General features: G+C 43.4%; 1 protein-coding gene across 2 annotated transcripts in view; it reads left to right on the top strand.

The window, feature by feature from the left end:
- Nucleotides 1-3,946: 3,946 nt before the first annotated feature.
- Nucleotides 3,947-19,681, top strand: part of elp3 (elongator acetyltransferase complex subunit 3) — a 79,847-nt gene continuing 64,112 nt past the window's right edge. For both annotated transcript variants that reach the window (XM_055635209.1, XM_055635210.1), the window contains exons 1-7: nt 3,947-4,104; nt 9,456-9,555; nt 13,519-13,657; nt 14,104-14,174; nt 16,689-16,752; nt 18,088-18,156; nt 19,446-19,600. In XM_055635209.1, coding sequence (XP_055491184.1) covers nt 4,083-4,104; nt 9,456-9,555; nt 13,519-13,657; nt 14,104-14,174; nt 16,689-16,752; nt 18,088-18,156; nt 19,446-19,600 — 620 coding nt within the window. In that variant the 5' untranslated portion in view covers nt 3,947-4,082. The remainder of the gene's footprint in view (nt 4,105-9,455; nt 9,556-13,518; nt 13,658-14,103; nt 14,175-16,688; nt 16,753-18,087; nt 18,157-19,445; nt 19,601-19,681) is intronic.

Below are 19,681 nucleotides of genomic sequence, written 5' to 3'. Positions count from 1 at the left end.
TCCTAATCGGCCACCATTCAGATAATAGTCTACTTTCCTGTTTTTGCCACCAAAGTGGATAACCTCACATTTATCCACATTATACTGCATCTGCCATGCATTTGCCCACTCACCCAACCTATCCAAGTCACCTTGCAGCCTCCTAGCATCCTCCTCACAGCTAACACTGCTCCCCAGCTTCGTGTCATCTGCAAACTTGGAGATGTTGCATTCAATTCCCACATCCAAATCATTAATATATATTGTAATTAGCTGAGGTCCCAGCACTGAGCCTTACGGTACCCCACTAGTCACTGCCTGCCATTGTGAAAAGGACCCATTTACTCCTACTCTTTGCTTCCTGTCTGCCAGCCAGTTCTCTATCCACATCAATACTGAACACCCAATACCGTGTGCCTTAAGTTTGTATTCTAATCTCTTATGTGGGACCTTGTCGAAAGCCTTGTCGAAAGCCTTCTGAAAGTCCCGATATAACACATCCACTGGTTCTCCCTTATCCACTCTACTAGTTACATCCTCGCAAAATTCTATAAGATTCGTCAGACATGATTTACCTTTCATAAATCCTGCTGACTTTGTCCAATGATTTCACCACTTTCCAAATGTGCTGCTATCCCATCTTTAATAACTGACTCTAGCAGTTTCCCCACTACCGATGTTAGACTAACTGGTCTGTAATTCCCCGTTTTCTCCCTCCCTCACTTTTTAAAAAGTGGGGTTACATTAGCCACCCTCCAATCCTCAGGAACTACTCCAGAATCCAAAGAGTTTTGAAAAATTATCACTAATGCATCCACTATTTTTGGGGCTACTTCCTTAAGTAGGCTTTGCCAGGCTTTGCTCCAACACCATCTACTTTTTCCAGATTCTGTTCCATTACCTCAGTCCAAAATATGGCTTCCGATCCTAAATGTCATCTGTCCATTCCCTCCAAAGATGCTGCTTATCCCAATGAGTACTTCCAGCACTTTGTTTTTGCCCTATGATTTCAGCATCTGCAGTTTCTTGTGTACACAGCAAAATCTTTGACAGCTGACTGAGTACATTGATGCAATATAGGAAACACTGAGGTCACGGCTTATGCACAGCAAGACTTAACTATCAGTGGTAAAGACCGACCCCTACATAACCGACCAAGTGTCGCCGCCAAAACATTGCAAGATTCAATATATTTAAGAACTTGTAACTTGGAGGATACAAGATGTCTCCGGAAAGGTGGTGACTCTTTGTGTACTGCCTCAGTGTAATCAATTATAGTTACAATTGTTGCACATATTTATGATTGATCATAATTATGTATGATTTTACTGATTTGTATGCAAAACACCGAATTTCACTATGTACAGTTACAGATTAAGTATCATTGAACTATTGAAGTTATTTATAAATTAAAAGCAGAAAATCAGTCTCATTTGCTTACAATAGTGTCATCATGCCACCAATTGGCAATCTCCCTTCACAAATGTTGCCTGACCCGCTGATTTCCAACAGAATATAATTTTATTACTGTTGATGAAGAATGAGTCATCTGATTGATTCAGCATATGCATTATCACTATTTTTTTGTATTCACAATATCTGGCGACTGACCTTCCCCAATTTGTCCTTCAGAAGATGGTAGCGTGGCACTTTCTTGAATTATGTCTGTCCTAATGAAACTATTCCGACAATACTATTAGGAAGAGAGTTCCAGGATTCAGATCCAGCGTTGAATACTTCTGCAAGTCAGAATATTGTGCAACCTGTTCCATGCACCTATGTCTTTATCTTGGAGATACAAGGAAACTGAAAATGCTAGTTTACAAAACAAAAGACTCCACAAAATTGTGGAGGATCTCGTCGGATCAGACAGCAGGGACTGGGACAGAGGCAAAGATTGATCCATCAGTCTGAAGAAGCATCCCGACCCGAAACATCACGTATGATGCTGCCTAACCCGCTGAATTACTCTAGCACTTTGCATCTTCTTTATGTCTTCATCTTGCTTGGTGCTTCTGGTCCAGGGTTTGGGAAGTGCTGTCAAAACGGGTTGGAGAGTAATTAAATAGAAGTGGGATATGTCCCGCACTGCAGCAACCACATGTAATGGTTCAAAGCGGTGAATGTTGGAAATGCCATTGATTAGGTATGTTACAATAATCACCTTCAGCGGCGCTGCAATTCTGCCACTGGCCGTGTGCTCGATTTTGGCGTCTTTGATGGGGGGGGGCGGGATTAAAACACATTTTTTTCCTACCTTGTGCTGAAATATATTTGGTTGGAGTGCAAGCTTTTGCTGAAGAATCGTACCGATGGGCGTTCTGTGTATTTTTTTTTTAATTGCCCGACAATTTCATCGCTGGAGTAATTTTATAAGCTTCTAAAGCCGTCAACACCGACAACGGGGACGGATTTCAGGTACGGGACAGGTAAAAGAAAGCTGGTTATTTTATGTATAAAAGTGGTCCTTAAGATGCCTTTAATTCACATTTTAAGTTGCGAAACGGTGATTTAGTCCTCATCCGAACCAGCAGTATTTTTGCTGCCGATACGGGTTTAAATTCACTGCAAACCGCAACGTTCCAAATGATCACGTTCCAGAAAAACCCACTCGCAAAATGATTTAAATGGCCATTAATTTACAGGTATTAAACATTAAATTCCTTCCATTTGGTCTATAAACCCATGACAATGAGATTTAACAACTATGTTATATTGTGAATTCTTGTGTGAATGTTATTTGGACACAGGCTAAATGTTAATCTATTCTTAAGAAATTGATAGATGTTTAGATCTAGTAATTGAATTTTGTAATTAGCTACAATTAGGTAACTAACTAATTATATGCTTTAATTTCAAGTCATCTAAGTAAGATTGTTACATATTTGTTTCAGATTGCTTCAATCTATAATAACTGAAAATATCTTTCAGTTCTTAATTTTTAAAAAAGTTATGGGCTTTTGACTGTCCTCGATCACAGCTTTTGTGTTAAATCAATGGAAAAGCAATAGGGACCAAGATGCTAATTTCCGAGTATGAAAAGGGCCATAACTTTTTTAATACTGAAGCTATGAAAGTGAATTGGGTGTCAAATTAAACTTCTTTCATGCTTTATCTGATGGGATAAATTACAGACTAAATTTTTTAAATCACAACATTTTGTAACATTGCTACATTGATGGAATGTGCTTGGAAGAAGAGCCCAAAGATTCCGTTCTGTGGTTGGCGGGAGCAAACTCATAGCCCCGCCCCTTTGGCTGGCTTACGTCATCACACGCCCCGCCCACACTCTCCGTGGTTGGCTGACGCAATCGCTAGCCCCGCCCCTGCCGCGGGGCCCCGCCCACGACCCCGACCCACTCACCGGCCCTCGGCCCCGCCCCTCCGCCCACGGCCCCGCCCCTCCGCCCACGGCCCCGCCCCTCCGCCCACGGCCCCGCCCCTCCGCCCACGGCCCCGCCCCTCCGCTCACGGCCCCGCCCCTCCCTCACGGCCCCGCCCCTCCGCTCACGGCCCCGCCCCTCCGCTCACGGCCCCGCCCCTCCGCTCACGGCCCCGCCCCTCCGCTCACGGCCCCGCCCCTCCGCTCACGGCCCCGCCCCTCCGCTCACGGCCCCCCCCTCCGCTCCGGCCCCGCCCCTCCGCCCACGGCCCCGCCCCTCGGCCCGGCCCGCCCCCCGCTCACGGCCCCGCCCCTCCGCTCACGGCCCCGCCCCTCCGCCCACGGCCCCCCGCCCCTCCGCCCACGGCCCGCCCCCCGCCTCACGGCCCCGCCCCTCCGCTCACGGCCCCGCCCCTCCGCTCACGGCCCCGCCCCTCCGCTCACGGCCCCCGCCCTCCCGCTCACGGCCCCGCCCCTCCGCTCACGGCCCCCCCCCTCCGCTACGGCCCCGCCCCTCCGCCCACGGCCCCGCCCCTCCGCTCACGGCCCCGCCCCTCCGCTCACGGCCCCGCCTCCACTCGGCCTCCGCCTGAACAACAGCGTGTAGAAATTGAGGACACGTGACTACAAACGCTGGTGGTTTTTCGACCGGATATTTCACGACAGCGTGGAAGAAGGAGCTTTCAGTTTACCGCAGCCGCCTGGGATCGTGAAGCAGGCAATGGGGAAGCCGCGGAGGAAAGGTCGGTGCGGCCGGGGGGCAGGGAGCATAGGGTCCGGGGTTTCGAGGTTCCGGGGTTTCGAGGTTCCGGGGGAAAGAGGTTTCGGGGTTGGGACAGAGACCCAGGGGCAGAAGCGCAGGGACCCAGGGGTTGGGACAGGGACAGGCACTGGGGCACCTCTGACCAAAGATCCTACAGCGGATCTGCTATTGGATCTTTGCCTCTGACCGCACTCTGGCCTCTCAGGCTGATTTAAGGAATTTACCAACTAGAATTGGAGTTTTGTGGTTAGTTTCCTTGTGATTCGGGGCCACTACATTGGTTTAAATACAAATTTAGAAAGGAAATCCAATATGACTACTGCTAACCGTTGTACAAACCAAGTTCACTGAATCTTAAGTCCTGCGTGTGTTTAATTCTAATCTGTCTCCATGGTGTGGGCGGATTTAAGGATTGAGAATAAATGCTAATGGTGTCCACAAGCAAATAAATATTAGATTTCCCAAGATAGGAATGTGATATATAGAACAGGCGGAGATGTTTCTGCAGCTTGCTTTTCTTTTGCTCCAGAACAAGAGTCAAGTGTTTTAATGTCATATGTCCCAGATAGAACAATGAAACTCTTACATGCTGCAGCATAACAGAATAGGTAAACATAGTCCACTGTAAATAATACGATAAATGAGAGAGAGAAAAAAAGTTCAGTGTGTATGCATACACACATACTCATATATACACGTACTCAAAAAAACAAACAATAACAGTGCAATAATAATAGTCTATTGTAGTTCAGAACTTACGAGGTTGTCGCGTTTAATAGCCTGATGGTTGTAGGGAAGAAGCTGTTCCTGAACCTGGACGTCACAGTTCTTGGGCTACTGTACCTTCTTGCCGATGTCAGTGGTGAGATGAGTGTGTGGCCAGGATGGTGTGGGTCTCTGATGCAAATATGATATAAGGTACATTTAAGGTGACACTGGATTACACAAAAAAGAAAAAAAAGGATATACTGATGCTGGAGAAACTCAGCGGGTGCAGCAGCATCTATGGAGCGAAGGAAATATGCAACGTTTCGGGCCGAATCCCTTCCTCAGACTGAGGAAGGGTTTCGGCCCGAAACGTTGCTTACCTTTGATTTTCCAGCATCTGCAGTTCCTTCTGGAACATGATATACTGATGCTGTTGTGATGGGATAACGTTCTTAAACCAAGGTATAACCTTTTTCTGAAATGGGCTGTTTCTCTATTACATAGAAAATAGGTGCAGGAGGAGGCCATTAGGCCCTTTGTGCCAGCACCGCCATTCATTGTGATCATGGCTGATCGTCCCCTATCAATAACCCTTGCCTGCCTTCTCCCCATATCCCTTAACTCCACTAGCCCCTAGAGCTCTATCTAACTCTCAAATCCATCCAGTGACTTGGTCTCCACTGCTCTCTGTGGCAGGGAATTCCACAAATTCACAACTCTCTGGATGAAAAAGTTTTTTCTCACCTCAGTCTCAAATGTCTTCCCCTTTATTCTAAGACTGTGACCCCTGGTTCTGGACTCGCCCAACATTGGGAACATTTTTCCTGCATCTAGCTTGTGCAGTCCTTTTATAATTTTATATGTTTCTGTAAGATCCCCCTCATCCTTCTAAACTCCAGTGAATACAAGCCTAGTCTTTTAAATCTTTCCTCGTATAACAGTCCCGCCATCCCAGGGATCAACTCGTGAACCTACCTCAATCAATAGGATGTCCTTCCTCAAATTAGGAGACCAAAACTGGACACAATACTCCAGATGTGGTCTCACCAGGGCCCTAAACAACTGCAGAAGAACCTCGTTACTCCTATACAGAAATCCTCTTGTTATGAAGGCTAACATTAGCTTTCTTCACTGCCTGCTGTACCTGCACGCCAACTTTCAGTGACTGGTGTACAAGGATGCCCAGGTCTCGCTGCACCTCCCCCTTGCCTAACCTAACCCCATTGAGATAATAATCTGCCCCCTTGTTTTTGCTGCCAAAGTGGATAACCTCACATTTATCTACAATATACTGCATCTGCCACGCATCTCCCCACTCACTTAACCTGTCCATGTCACCCTGCAACCTCCTAACATCCTCTTCACAGTTCACACTTCCACCCAGCTTTGTGTCATCTGCAAACTTGCTAGTGTTGCTCCAAATTCCCTCTTCCAAATCATTAATATACATGGAAAACAGTAGTGGCCCGAACACCGAGCCTTGTGCCACTCTCGCCACTGCCTGCCATTCTGAAAAGGACCCGTTCACTCCTACTCTTCGCTTCCTGTCTGCCAACCAATTTTCTATCCATGTCAACACCCTACACCCAATACCATGTGCTCTAATTTTAGTCACCTTCTAAAGCTTCTTTCGCAGCACCTTTTCAACCCATGCCCTCTTTTGCTTCCAAGGAAAGCAGCAATAAGGGAATATCTATATTACTAAAAGTCTGATCTTGACCGCTTTTGGCTCGCTGTGGTGTGATTTCCGAGAGAACGCCGCCACCTACGGACGTCATTTTTGGCCACCTTGCTCAGAGCTCCCCCTCCGCCTTCCGGGACGGGAGGATTTTTCCCATCGATGAAAAATCAGAAAGATATTAATGTTATAAAAACAAAATGCCATTCTCTCTGCTGCTCCTGATGGTGGGAGTATAAAACCCGGAAGTGGTGTGCCTCACCATGTCTCTGCAAGATGTAGAAAGCCAGAGGGTCACGTCTCTCTGAGCTCTGAATAACACTGAACACATGTCTACTCAACTGTGAGTCCCCTTAATGTGGTTTGAAAATGAAAATATGGTTGGTTTGAAGTAAAAAGGCACTGCCTGCAAATGGTTGTTTGGGTGCTTTGGGTTGAAGTTAAAAGGCACTACTGCAAATGGTGGTTTGGGTGCTTTGGCTTGAAGTTAAAGGGCACTACTGCAAATGGTGGTTTGGGTGCTTTGGGTAACTTCCTGTTTGCACTGTATATTAATTTTAGATAAAACACTACCACTTACGGCTGTGATTTTTGGCCATCTTACTCAGTCCCCCTTCCGCTCAGCAGGTGCAGAGGATTCTTCCCATCAATGAAAAATAAAAGTGTTATTAGTGTTATGGTGAGAATCTCTCTCTCCTGTCAATCACGCCATGAAGGCCACAGCTTTTCCGGTGGGAGGGGGAGGGGTTATAAAACCCGTAAGTGTTGATGTGGCTCAGTCTCTGCATGATGGGGGAGGGAGAGGTCACGACTGTCTGAGCTGTGAATCAACTGAACATACTGAATGTCTACTGAACTGAGTTTGGTGTTTTGTGGTGGTTTTATGGTGTTCACCCTGCATGAAATGGAATGAAACTGCACTTGAATTTGGTGGCCTTGCACCCTGCTTGAAGTGGAATGAAACTGCACTTGAATTTGGCGGCCTTGCACCCTGCTTGAAGTGGTATGAAACTGCACTGAATTTGGTGGCCTTGGATCCAGCTTGAAGTGGTATGAAACTGCACTTGAATTTGGTGGCCTTGCACCCTGCTTGAAGTGGTATGAAACTGCACTTGAATTCGGTGGCCTTGCACCCTGCTTGAAGTGGTAGGAAACTGCACTTGAATTTGGTGGCCTTGCACCCTGCTGAAAGTGGTAAGAAACTACTTGAATTTGGTGGCCTTGCACCCTGCTTGAAATGGTAGGAGAATGGATTTGAATTTGGTGGCCTTGCACCCTGCTTGAAATGGAATTTCAAGGAATAGCCATGAGTCAACTGCCAGCCCACCAGCCATGAGTGAGCTGCCAGCACATCAGGCTTGAGGAACTGAGCTGCCACCCCAAGAACCCATACCAGCACTCTAGAAAGCCCCCCTACTGGCCACCAATTTTGGAATTGGTGGAGAGGTGGAATATTGCATCGGGAGACCAGCCCTCCCGTGTGAACATGGGACCCAATTGGTCCCATTTAGTCTAGTCATATTAGTTCCTTGCCAAGACGTCCACCATTGTGGGTTAGAAGTATACCATTCCTCAAGACTGGATAAGAAAATTGGGAACTCCTACTGAACATGGTTCGATGGTTCCTCGGAGTCAGTAATAAATGCTGGTCTTGTTAAAAACTTCATTACCACAAATTGATAGAAAACACAAAATGTAACTCATCAAGGCTAAATGTGGTCTCCAGATGAAATGGTGCTGGAGGACATTCACCTCCATCATTTTTTCATGGATAATTTATATTTTGGCTCCAATATATACCTTGGTGAATTAGTTCAGATGCAACTTTGTCCCACTTTCATTATGGGGTGTAGGCATGATAGATATGGCCACCATTTAATGCTCATTCTGAGCTGTTGTTCAGAAGTTGGTGAGTTGACACTGTGTCACTGTAGTCCATATTTAAAAGGGGTAGTCACAATCCAGTAAATGGGGAATTCAGAAGTTTGACCAAGTGCTGATGACAGATTGGCAATCTCTTTGCAAGTCAGAATGTTATGCGTCTTGGATAACTTGTTGCAAGTGTTCATCTGTGCTTGCAGGGTTTGTGGGTCTACTGTTGAAGCCTTTTTGTGCTGCTGCACTACAGGTGTTGATGAAACAGTCGAGTTTGTTTAATTGTATGTATTGACAATGGAATAATTAAGTTTTTGGTGCAGCTTAACTAGCCCATAAATGTAAGAAACCACAGATAATATGTTATAAAAATTCAATAAATATAATACTAGGTAACTATAATAGTACAAAACAAAAGTGTTCAAGAGCCAGATGAGTACTGAGCCGAAGTTGTTCTTGATCCTGATGGTCATGGTTTTCAGTTACCTCTGAACCATGTAGAGAGTGACTCTAACGGAAATGGTGTGAGTGGGTGATGGATGGTCGGCCTGAACTCAGTGGGCCGAAGGTTTTCTTTCCATGCTATATCTCTGCTAAATTAAACAAAATATCCAGGTGCACAAACGATTAATTGTGAAAATGGCACTAGCCTTTTATAAATAGTTCTGTTGTGTGTTGGCCAATATACATTAGCTCAAGCTCTATCTACCACTTCAGTTTAAAGTTTTTTTTTTGCTGTTTTCAATTCAAGACTTCCATTTCCTCTGTATAATTAATTACTGAAAGTTGGAGGTCGGTCTGGAGATCATTGGAATCATCTCTATAATCTCTAAATTTGGTGTCTTATGAATCTAGCGACACTGTGGCCTCTCTTGTTGGCTATGCTGCTTGTTACCTGAAACGCTGGAATTCCCTTCCCAGACTTCTGTGTCTCTCTTCCTTCGTCTGATTTATTTAAATTTTTGGTCTTTCTTTGTAAGATTATATCTTTAGCTTGCCATTCACAACAATCTGGAATTTTCACTGTGTGAAAGTTGTTTATTAAAATCAATTTAATTAACTTTTTCTAGTGGAGTTCAGCCATGCTGAGCGAATGATGATGACAATTGCCGATGTTCTCAAAGAGCTGATTGAAGCCCATGAGCAAGGGAAGGATGTCAACCTGAACAAGTGAGTATCAGCCCTGGATGACTCTTCACGTATTTACAAGCAGAATTGATATTTGGCATAAATATTTGAGTGCCATCTATTTAATACCAAGAGTTTAGAATATGGAAGAAGATGCCCAAAAATATATGTGCAGTGACTTGGCCACTTTGTTTTGCTGAAGATAAGAACGATGACCGGCCCAGATTAATGTCATCCCGACATCGCTGCCTACTGCATTCTCTTTTTTAATACCTTTCTTTATTGTCACCTCTTTCCACATGCAATGTTCGATCATTTACAGAATTAGACGCACCAAATTGGTGATCGTGTGAGCCTTTTATTTACCCCGACTAAACAGATAAATAACATTGTATTGTATTGTATATCTTTATTGTCATTTCCTGAGTATTCGCATACCCAGAGGAAACAAAAAAACGTTGCTCAACCAGTGTCCATTCAGTGTGCATGAAAAAATAAATAGAAATGAAAATAAAAAATACATGTCATGAACAAATTTAACACTCTACTAAACATTCAACAGCCGTTCCGACCGGCAGCGGCACAACAGTGGCTCTGCTGCAGTGTGGGGGTTTGTGCGCGATACTTGGCAGGGGGCAAAGTCCATTTAACAGTCTTATAGCCTGTGGGAAGAAGCTGAGGAGCATCCGGCTGGTTTTGCAGCTAATGCTCCTGTACCTCTTCCCAGATGGGAGGATGGAGAAAATGTCATGCGATGGGTGGTAAGGGTCTTTGATGATGGAGATGGCTCTGTTGATACATCTCTTCCTGTATATGTCCAGCAGGAAGGGGAGTGGAGCACCAATAATCCTGCTTGCGGTCTTCACTATCCTGTCCAGTTGGTGCCGTTCGTACGCCTTGCAACTCCCGAACCAGGAAGTGATGCCGTATGTCAGTGTGCTCTCGACAGTCCCCCTATAAAAAGTCCGTAGGTGTGTGGTGGGGAGGCCTGCTTTACGTAGTCTTTGGAGAGGGTGAAGTCGCTGCTGGGCTCTCTTGACCAGAGCTGTGGTGTTGGACCGTGGACGTCAGGTCATCAGACAGATGTAGTCCTAAGAACTTCATGCTGCTGACCCTTTCCACATCAGCTCCGTCGATGTGCAGAGGTGTATGGTGTTGTTTCCCCGCCCTCCTGAAGTCAACCACCATCTCCTTAGTTTTTCCCACGTTAAGAATGAGGTTGTGGGATTTACACCAACCTGTGAGCAGCTCCACCTCCATCCTGTACGCCGATTCATCATTGTCACTGATGAGACCCACCACTGTTGTGTCATCAGCGAACTTGTTGATGAAGTTGTTATTGAGTCTGGCAGTACAGTCGTGTGTCAGCAGACTAAACAGAAGGGGGCTTAGGACACAGCCTTGGGGTGAGCCAGTGCTCACGGCTATGGTTTTTGATGTCCTACTGCCCACCCTGACTGTCTGCTGCCGTTGCGACAGAAAGTTCAGGACCCAGTTGCATGTGCCAGCATCAACCCCCAATAGCTCCAACTTCTCCACCAGCTGCTGCGGAATGATTGTATTGAAAGCAGAGCTGAAGTCTATGAAGAGGATCCTGGCATAGGTATTTTTCCGATCGAGATGTGACAATACGAGGTTCAGTGTTGTTGAGACTGCATCCTCTGTGGATCGGTTGGCTCTGTAGGCGAACTGCAGTGGGTCTAGGTCGGCAGGTAGACTATTTTTGATGTGCTGCATAACTAGTCGCTCAAAACACTTCATTACAATGGGTGTTAGGGCCACTGGTCGAAAGTCATTATGGCAGGCTGGGTTTGGTTTCTTCGGGACAGGGACGATGGTGGCACTCTTAAGACAGACTCTTAACATACTTAGAGTTTACAGTGGTGGCAGCAGCACCATGCAGAATTCAGTATTTCCCACTCCGTTCTTATTAGTGAGTTACTTTTCCATCTGTTAAGTGAGTTCCATCATTCAGAAGATCAGGTCTGATTGTATCATGGCCTTCATCTGTCTGCTTTTGCAGCCTTTCATCTATCTGTAGAACACATCTATAGCAATGTTACAAAATTTAGAGATTTAAAAAATCAAGTCTGCAATTTATCACATCAGATAAATCATTAAAAAAATAATAATAATTTGACACCGAATTCACTTTCATATCTTCAGTATTAAAAAAGTTATGGCCATTTTCATACTCAGAAATTAGCATCTTGTTCCCTATTGATTTTCCATTGACTTAACACAAAAGTTGTGATCAAGGACAGTCAATTGGCCATAACTTTATTAAAAATTAAGAGAACAGAAATAAATTTTCAGTTATTATGGATTGAAGCATTCTGAAACAAATATTAAACAATCTTATTGGATGACCTGAAATTAAAGCATATAATTAGTTAGTTACCCAATTGTAGCTAATTCCAAAATTCAATTACTAGATCTAAACATCTATCCATTTCTTAAGAGAAGATTAACATTTTTAAATAGCTTAAGTGTCCAAAGAACATTAACACAAGAATTCACAATAAAACATGATTTTTAAATCTCATTGAAATTAATTTATAGGCCAAATGGAAGGAATTTAGTGTTCAATTGCTGTAAATTAATGGCCATTTAAAACAGCTTGCGAGTGGGTTTTTCTGGAACACAATGGTTTGGAACGTTGCCATTGCGGTGGATTTGAAGCCCATATGCGGCATGAAAGATACTGCGGGTTTGAATGGGCCCCCAAGTCACGTACTCGCAACTTAAAATTTTGAATAACGGAATCTTAAGAAGCACTTTTTAATGTAAAAATAAACAACCTACCTTGCCTTGTCCCCCACATAAGATCCGTCCCATTGTCGGCATTCGCGGCTATAGAGGATGATTTTTAATCTACTATAACAATTAAATAACCCAATTTAGTTAAAAAATAGCTGCAGCGAATGAATGGCGCAGCGATTTTTCGTCAGCGACTGAACAACCTCGATTTCAATAACCTAGAGAAAATCGTGTTTTAAACCCGCCCCCCTCTCAAAGGCGCCAAAGAGGCGCACACGGGCAGCGACAGAACTGCAGCGCCGCTGAAGGTAAGTTTTGCAACATACCTACATCTATTGGTCTGAATTATAATTTATGTTTATTTGACATTCCCCTTAACAGCTTTTGGAGATAATATTTCAGATGTTCACAACTCTGTTATAAAGTGCTTTCTAATATCACATCAGATGGTATAAGTCTAGTTTTAAGTTTATACTACACTTTCAAACTTCTTCCCTTCTTTGTTCTCCCGCGGGATCATGGATAGATGATGTTTCGGCCTGAAGAAGGGTAACCTGCTGAGTTATTCCAGTTCGTTGTATCCTCTTTTGTCTGCATTTGACCTTGCAAGTGTGGCACCAGTGCACTGCCTTCAATTGAAAGAAGTATTTGTGAATACCTGCTTCACCTGAAAGGAGTGTGCATCTCCGGATGGAGAAATGTGGAAGCCCTCGACCTCCATGTCCAGTCATAGAAAAAATAGAGCAGTATTTTAAAAAAGGATCCTTGAAGATGGAAGAGATTATAAATTTGAGCGTAGCTAGATTGTGGACATCTGAACAACCATGGTTGATGCAAGGTCTTCCAATGTTTTTGCGCTCCGTTCTGAGTTTTATACTGTAAGTTGGAATGCAATATGTCACTACAAATTTCCGATTCCTAATTAGCTGCTGATTTTGGATTCCAGTGGAGTTGGGGTTACTTTCATGTTCATCTGAAGGTTTTTATTCAAATAGCCTATTAATGTTAAAAAGAGACAGTGCTGGAGTATTTCAGAAAGTTAGGCAGCATCTCTAAAGAACATGGATAGGTGCTTTGGGTCGGGGAAACTGAGGAATGGGTGCAGACCCAAAACGTCACCTATTCAAATTTTCCCGAGCTGCTGCCGAACCCCAGAGTTATTCCAGAATTTTGTGTCCTTTTGCGGTTCCTTGTTTCTATATCCAGTCAATTAATATTGTTCCCCTCATTTTTATTTAAAAACAGAATGAAAACAAAGACTGCGTCGAAATATGGACTGACCTCGCAACCCAGGCTGGTGGACATTATTGCAGCTGTGCCTCCTCAGTACAAAAAGGTTTTGTTGCCAAAATTGAAGGCAAAACCTGTACGAACAGCCAGTGGGGTAAGGATACAAGTTTTGAGCAACCAAAGAAATGCAAAAACATCCACATGCACACTTCATGGAGAGCAAGTCCTAATATCTGAGCTCTTAAATAGTTCAACTGGAGCTTTATTTTGTTTCCTAGTGTAGAAATCTGCTGAGTTGGTATATCTATTTGCATCCTTCCATTTTATTATTGTGTTTGCATTTATTTTCTGAATGCAGTGACAGATGTTAGCTGCACACATCTTTCTTGAGGGAATGGTCACCAAAATAAAATAATTTTTCAGCTATGTCATTAACTCTTTCTCTGTCAAATACTGCTCACTCTGTTATATTTTGCCTTTATTTCATATTTCTAGTAATTAATTTTTATTTTTTTTCATTTTGAGCTCTAAACCACTCAAATAATATCCAAATCGCCGCTGTTCTTTACCTCTAATTAATTCTGCCTCTTCTCTTCACAGATTGCTGTGGTCGCAGTGATGTGTAAACCACACCGATGCCCTCACATCACTTTCACAGGAAATATTTGTGTGTAAGTACTCAATTCAATGATACATTATTGTTGTGTGTGCCTAGGTACAGTGAAATGCATTGTTTTGCTTACAACCCAGTAAAAGCATGCAAAGACCTCACCTAGGCTGTATACAAGTCGCCCTGGTTCTGGCACCGAGAAAGTTACAAAAGTTCACCAAAAAATCATGTCCTCCACCTGCCGCTGTACATGGTGGCAGCATGCGGTACCCCGCCGGGTCCCACCGATCTCTGCTGCTCCCCCCCGTCCCCCATCTTCTGAACATAAAGTTACCTTGCACCTGCCCCAATTATTTCAATCAACCTGTTTGCCAAAACCTCATCCTTGAAACTAGAATAGTTTGACACTCCACTAATGACTGCAGTCTTTAGCAATGTTACACAATTTTGAGATTTTAAAAATCAAGTCTGCAATTTATCCCATCAGATAAAGAATAAAAATAAGTTTAATTTGACACCTAATTCACTTTCATATCAGTATTAAAAAAGTTATGGCCATTTTCATACTCGGAAATTATCATCTTGCTTCCTATTGCTTTTCCATTGACATAATTCAAAAGCTGCGATTGAGGACAGTCAAAAGCCCATAACTTTCTTAAAAATTAAGAGAATTGAATGAAAATTTCAGTTATTATAGATTGAAGCATTCTGAAACAAATATGAAACAATCTTACTTGAATGACCTGAAATTAAAGTATATAATTAGTTAGTTACCTAATTGTAGCTTATTACAAAATTCAATTACTAGATCTAAACATCTATCCATTTCTTAATGAAAAAGTGAACATTTTTAAATAGCCTGTGTCCAAATAACATTCACACAACAATTCACAATATAACATGATTTTTAAATCGCACTGTCATGAATTTATAGGCCAAATGGAAGGAATTTAATGTTTAATTCCCGTATATGAATGGCCATTTAAATCATCTTGCGAGTGAGATTTTGTGGAACGCGATCGTTTGGAACGTTGTGGTTGCGGTGAATTTAAACCCCATATCGGCAGGAAAAACACTGCCGGTTCGTATGGGGCCTTAATCACATTTTCGTCGATGAAATTGGTATTGAGGTCATCCTAAGAAGCAAGTTTATATGTAAAATATACGACTTACCTTATGTTTTGTTCCCTACGTGAGACCCGTCCCGTTGACGGCGTTAGAAGTAGATTTTTTATTTTACTCCAGCGATTTAATTGTCCCGCGGTTTAAAAAATAAAACTTCCGAGAACAGCAGTCGGAATGATTTTTCAGCATCAGGTAGTAGCCCGAGAAAATATATCTCGGACAGGCAGGAGAAAATGGTATTTTAATCCCGCTCCCCTCCCCCCCCCCCCCCCCCCCCCCCCCCCCCCCCCCCCCCCCCCCCCCCCCCCCCCCCCCCCCCAAAGGCGCCAAAGTCGTGCACACGGCAGTGACATAACTGCAGCGCCGCTGAAGGTAATTTTTGTAGCATACCTACAGTCTTCAGTACTAAATATTTGCTGCTTCTCCAAGTCCAGAAAACATTGGGCAGTAGTTTTGTGCCAAATTGCTGGCATTTACTCCATATAACTATCGGGAAATTCGAAACTCTTGTTCAAATATAGAAGCCCCTGATATTGACTTGCCGTTTCTCCCCAGCTACTCCCCAGTATTGCACTTCATGTCAATTTGCAGAATGCCCAAGCAGTAACACTGCTGAATCTACCCAGTGAACATGCTCGAGGTTAGAACTGGTTCAGGAACAATGAGCCCATTCATTTGAATGCCTGGGAATGACAACAAGGGACAATGTACATTTTTTTAAATTAATTGTTTGCTTTGTTACAGAGAAAGGTTGAACTAGTTAGGGCTTTATTCTTTGGAGCGCAGAAGGTTAAGGGGGGACTTGATAGAGGTTTTTAAAATGATGAGAGGGATAGACAGAGTTGATGTGGATAAGCTTTTCCCACGGAGAGTAGGGAAGATTCAAACAAGGGGACATGACTTGAGAATTAAGGGACTGAAGTTTAGGGGTAACATGAGGGGGAACTTCTTTACTCGGAGAGTGGTGGCTGTGTGGAATGAGCTTCCAGTGAAGGTGGTGGAGGCAGGTTCGTTTTTATCATTTAAAAAATAAATTGGATAGTTATATGGACGGGAAAGGAATGGAGGGTTATGGTCTGAGCGCAGGTATATGGGACTAGGGGAGAATATGTGTTCGGCACGGACTAGAAGGGTCGAGATGGCCTGATTCCGTGCTGTAATTGTTATATGGTTATGTTTGTGGTTAAAATGTCTTTTTTTTAAGTTCTGAAATTTTGATATAATTTTATGGATGTTAATTAATTTCCTCGGTGAAAGTGATCAGCAAGCAAACTGGAATTGGCATTGACTGTCAAAAGTAGGAAGAGGATTAATTTACAAAACCTGTATTCTTGATTGAGCAGAAAGTCACACTAAATGACAATAACTTGCAAGGAGAAAAAGAATCAAAACAGTCATTTAAACTTCTGCCCATTCTACAGCGTCTGTAAACTTGTTTTGTGAACTCTAGGTACTGCCCTGGAGGTCCTGATTCTGACTTTGAATATTCAACCCAGTCATACACAGGATATGAGGTAAGGAAGCCTGTTAGATTGCCAGACAATGTACTGATGCTCAGTGATTATTGCTATGAAACTATCTTTTTTTTGAGCAAAGAACCATAAAAATGTCCTGATTGAAAATACACCAGTTCAGTAATTTGAATTAACTGTTTATTTAGATATCTCGGTGTGTGTTGGAGCATCACCTCTGTGTGGGCTTATCTTTGCCTCCCAGCTGTTACCAATGCATCATGCAGGCTATTGCGAGTATTGCCCGTGAATCACCAGATAAACCGATAGTAGCCACTAACCTGTTAATCCTTCAGTGATAACTCTGGCTATGCATTGATAACTCGGTTTCTGCGAAATATTACAAGAAAGTTCCTTTCACACATGCATGAACTATACACATTGTTGCTCCTGCTCTTGTGCTCTTTTAACTTACTACTTGGCTCCCTTCATTTTTTCATTTTTCTGGTTATATTAATGTTTTTATATATTGCATTAAAGCACTGATAACTTGCCTAAAGTTTTGGGGGCATATCATCTTTCTATACATTTTACCAAAAAACAACTTCATCCAAGACTTCATAAGAAATTGCAGAGAATTGTGGACACAGCCCTGACCATCACCCAAACCAATCTCCCTTCCATTTACTCCAATTACACCTTGCGTTGCCTTGGCAAGGCCACCAGCATAATCAAGGAAGAGTCGCACACTGGCCACTCCCTCTTCTCCCTACTCCCATCAAGCAAAAGCTATAGGAGTATGAAAACGCACACCTCCAGATTCAGGAACAGTTTCTTCCCAGCTATTATCGGGCAACTGAACCATCCGACCAACTACTAGAGAGCAAAGGCAGACAAAAAGCTGGAGAAACTCAGTGAGTGAGGCAGCATCTATCTCTTCAGAAGGGTCTCGACCTGAAACTTCACCCATTCCTTCGCTCCATAGATGCTGCCTCATCCGCTGAGTTTCTCCAGCTTTTTAGTCTACCTTCGATTTTTCCAGCATCTGTAGTTCTTTCTTAAACAACTAGAGTGCAGTTCTGAACTATTATCTACCTCATTGGAGACCCTTGGACTATCTTTGATCGCACTTTACTGGACTTTATCTTGCACTAAACTTTATTCACGTGGACTTTATCTTGCACTAAACTTTATTCACGTTATTCCCTTTAACATGTATCTTTACACTATGGATGGCCTGATTGTAATCATGTATTGTCTTTACACTCACTGGTTAGCACACAACAAAAGTTTAGTAAAAGTTCTGTAGTTTTGTTTTATTGCTACCTAACCATTCACATTGTTTTTCGAACTTGAATTGGCTGCATTTATATCTTTGTCATTGTTCCCTTTGAATAGCCAACCTCAATGCGGGCCATACGTGCAAGATACGACCCCTTCTTACAGACGAGGCATCGTGTGGAGCAGGTATGTGGAGACGTGTCGTCTTTCTCGTCAGCAAATGTATGTCAATGTTCCTTGATTCAGTTGCAGCTTTTTAACTCCAGTGCATGACAGACCAAGTGATTGAGAAATATCCAAGACGATGGAACCACCACCATTTTAATATTGCACTTCAATAAACAAGAGATTTAGTATCTTCTAGAGGTTTTTTATAATTGTGTTCCATTCATGTCTTTCTTCCCTCGACCACCCTGCTCATTTACCCAATTTCATTTTTTTCTGCAGCCACCATGTTCGCTCTTGCGAACAACCCACCTCGCTCACTCTTTTCTTTCTTTAGTCTCCACCTGCGTTGCTCCAGTAGTTCTGACCTTGGAGGTCTTTTAATTGGACCTGTCAGGAAGCTGGAAAGTCAGTGGTACTATTAATATGATAGTTGGGTTGGCATGTGTTATTTTGTTGATATGGTGGAAACATAAATCTTGGGGCAGTTTTGCAGAAGCAAGTGGTGTTTATTCCGAAGCGTGTTTCATCCTCTGGATCCTGTGGATAGGGTGAACTGTTTTAAATATCTGGGAGTCCACATCTCTGAGGATATGACATGGGCATCACACGCCTCAGCACTCGTGAGTAAGGCAAGGCAGCGCCTTTACCACCTCAGGCAATTGAGGAAATTCAGAGTGTCTCCGAGGATCCTCCAGTGCTTCTACGCAGCGGCGGTGGAAAGCACCTTGTCCGGGAACATTACCATCTGGTTTGGGAATTGCTCTGCCAAGGACAAGAAGGCTCTGCAGAGAGTAGTGCGTTCGGCTGAACGCACTATGGGAACTTCACTCGCCCCCCTGCAGGAACTATACAACAGGAGGTGCAACTCCAGAGCAAACAAAATCATGGGAGACCCCTTCCACCCCTGCAACGGACTGTTCCAGCTGCTACGGTCAGGCAAACGCCTCCGTTGCCATGCGGTGAGAACGGAGAGGTTGAGAAGGAGTTTCTTCCCAGAGGCAATTCGGACTGTAAACGCCTATCTCACCAGGGACTAACTCTACAGAACGTTTTTCCTTCCATTATTTATTATGTAAAAGAATATGTGTGTTATGATTGTGTTTATAATTTGTTTGGTTGTTTTGTTGTTTGTCTTTTGCACAAAAGTCCGGGAGCATTGCCACTTTCATTTCACTGCACATCTCGTATGTGTATGTGACAAATAAACTTGACTTGACTTGACTTGATGTATTTTAGTCACGCAAAACATTAAATTGGGTTAATTCAACCCAATATTAATTTACTCTGTTTCCTTTTCCTCCATTTAGTTGAAGCAATTAGGACACAGTGTGGACAAGGTTGAGTTCATTGTGATGGGTGGGACTTTCATGGCACTCCAGGAGGAATACAGGGATTACTTTATCCGGAACCTACACGATGCCCTGTCAGGGCACACCTCCAATAGTGTGGCAGAGGCTGTCAAGTAAGTAAAACTTTGAAAAACTTTGGGAAGTTGTTAACATTAGAATGCTCAGGAAACTCTTGATGCATCAAGGTGCCAAAG

The sequence above is a fragment of the Leucoraja erinacea genome, chromosome 5, assembly GCF_028641065.1.
Source record: "Leucoraja erinacea ecotype New England chromosome 5, Leri_hhj_1, whole genome shotgun sequence".
NCBI classification, from domain to species: Eukaryota; Metazoa; Chordata; class Chondrichthyes; order Rajiformes; family Rajidae; genus Leucoraja; species Leucoraja erinaceus.
The sequence above is the reverse complement of the archived record's forward strand: the minus strand, read 5'-3'. Positions and strand labels throughout refer to the sequence as shown.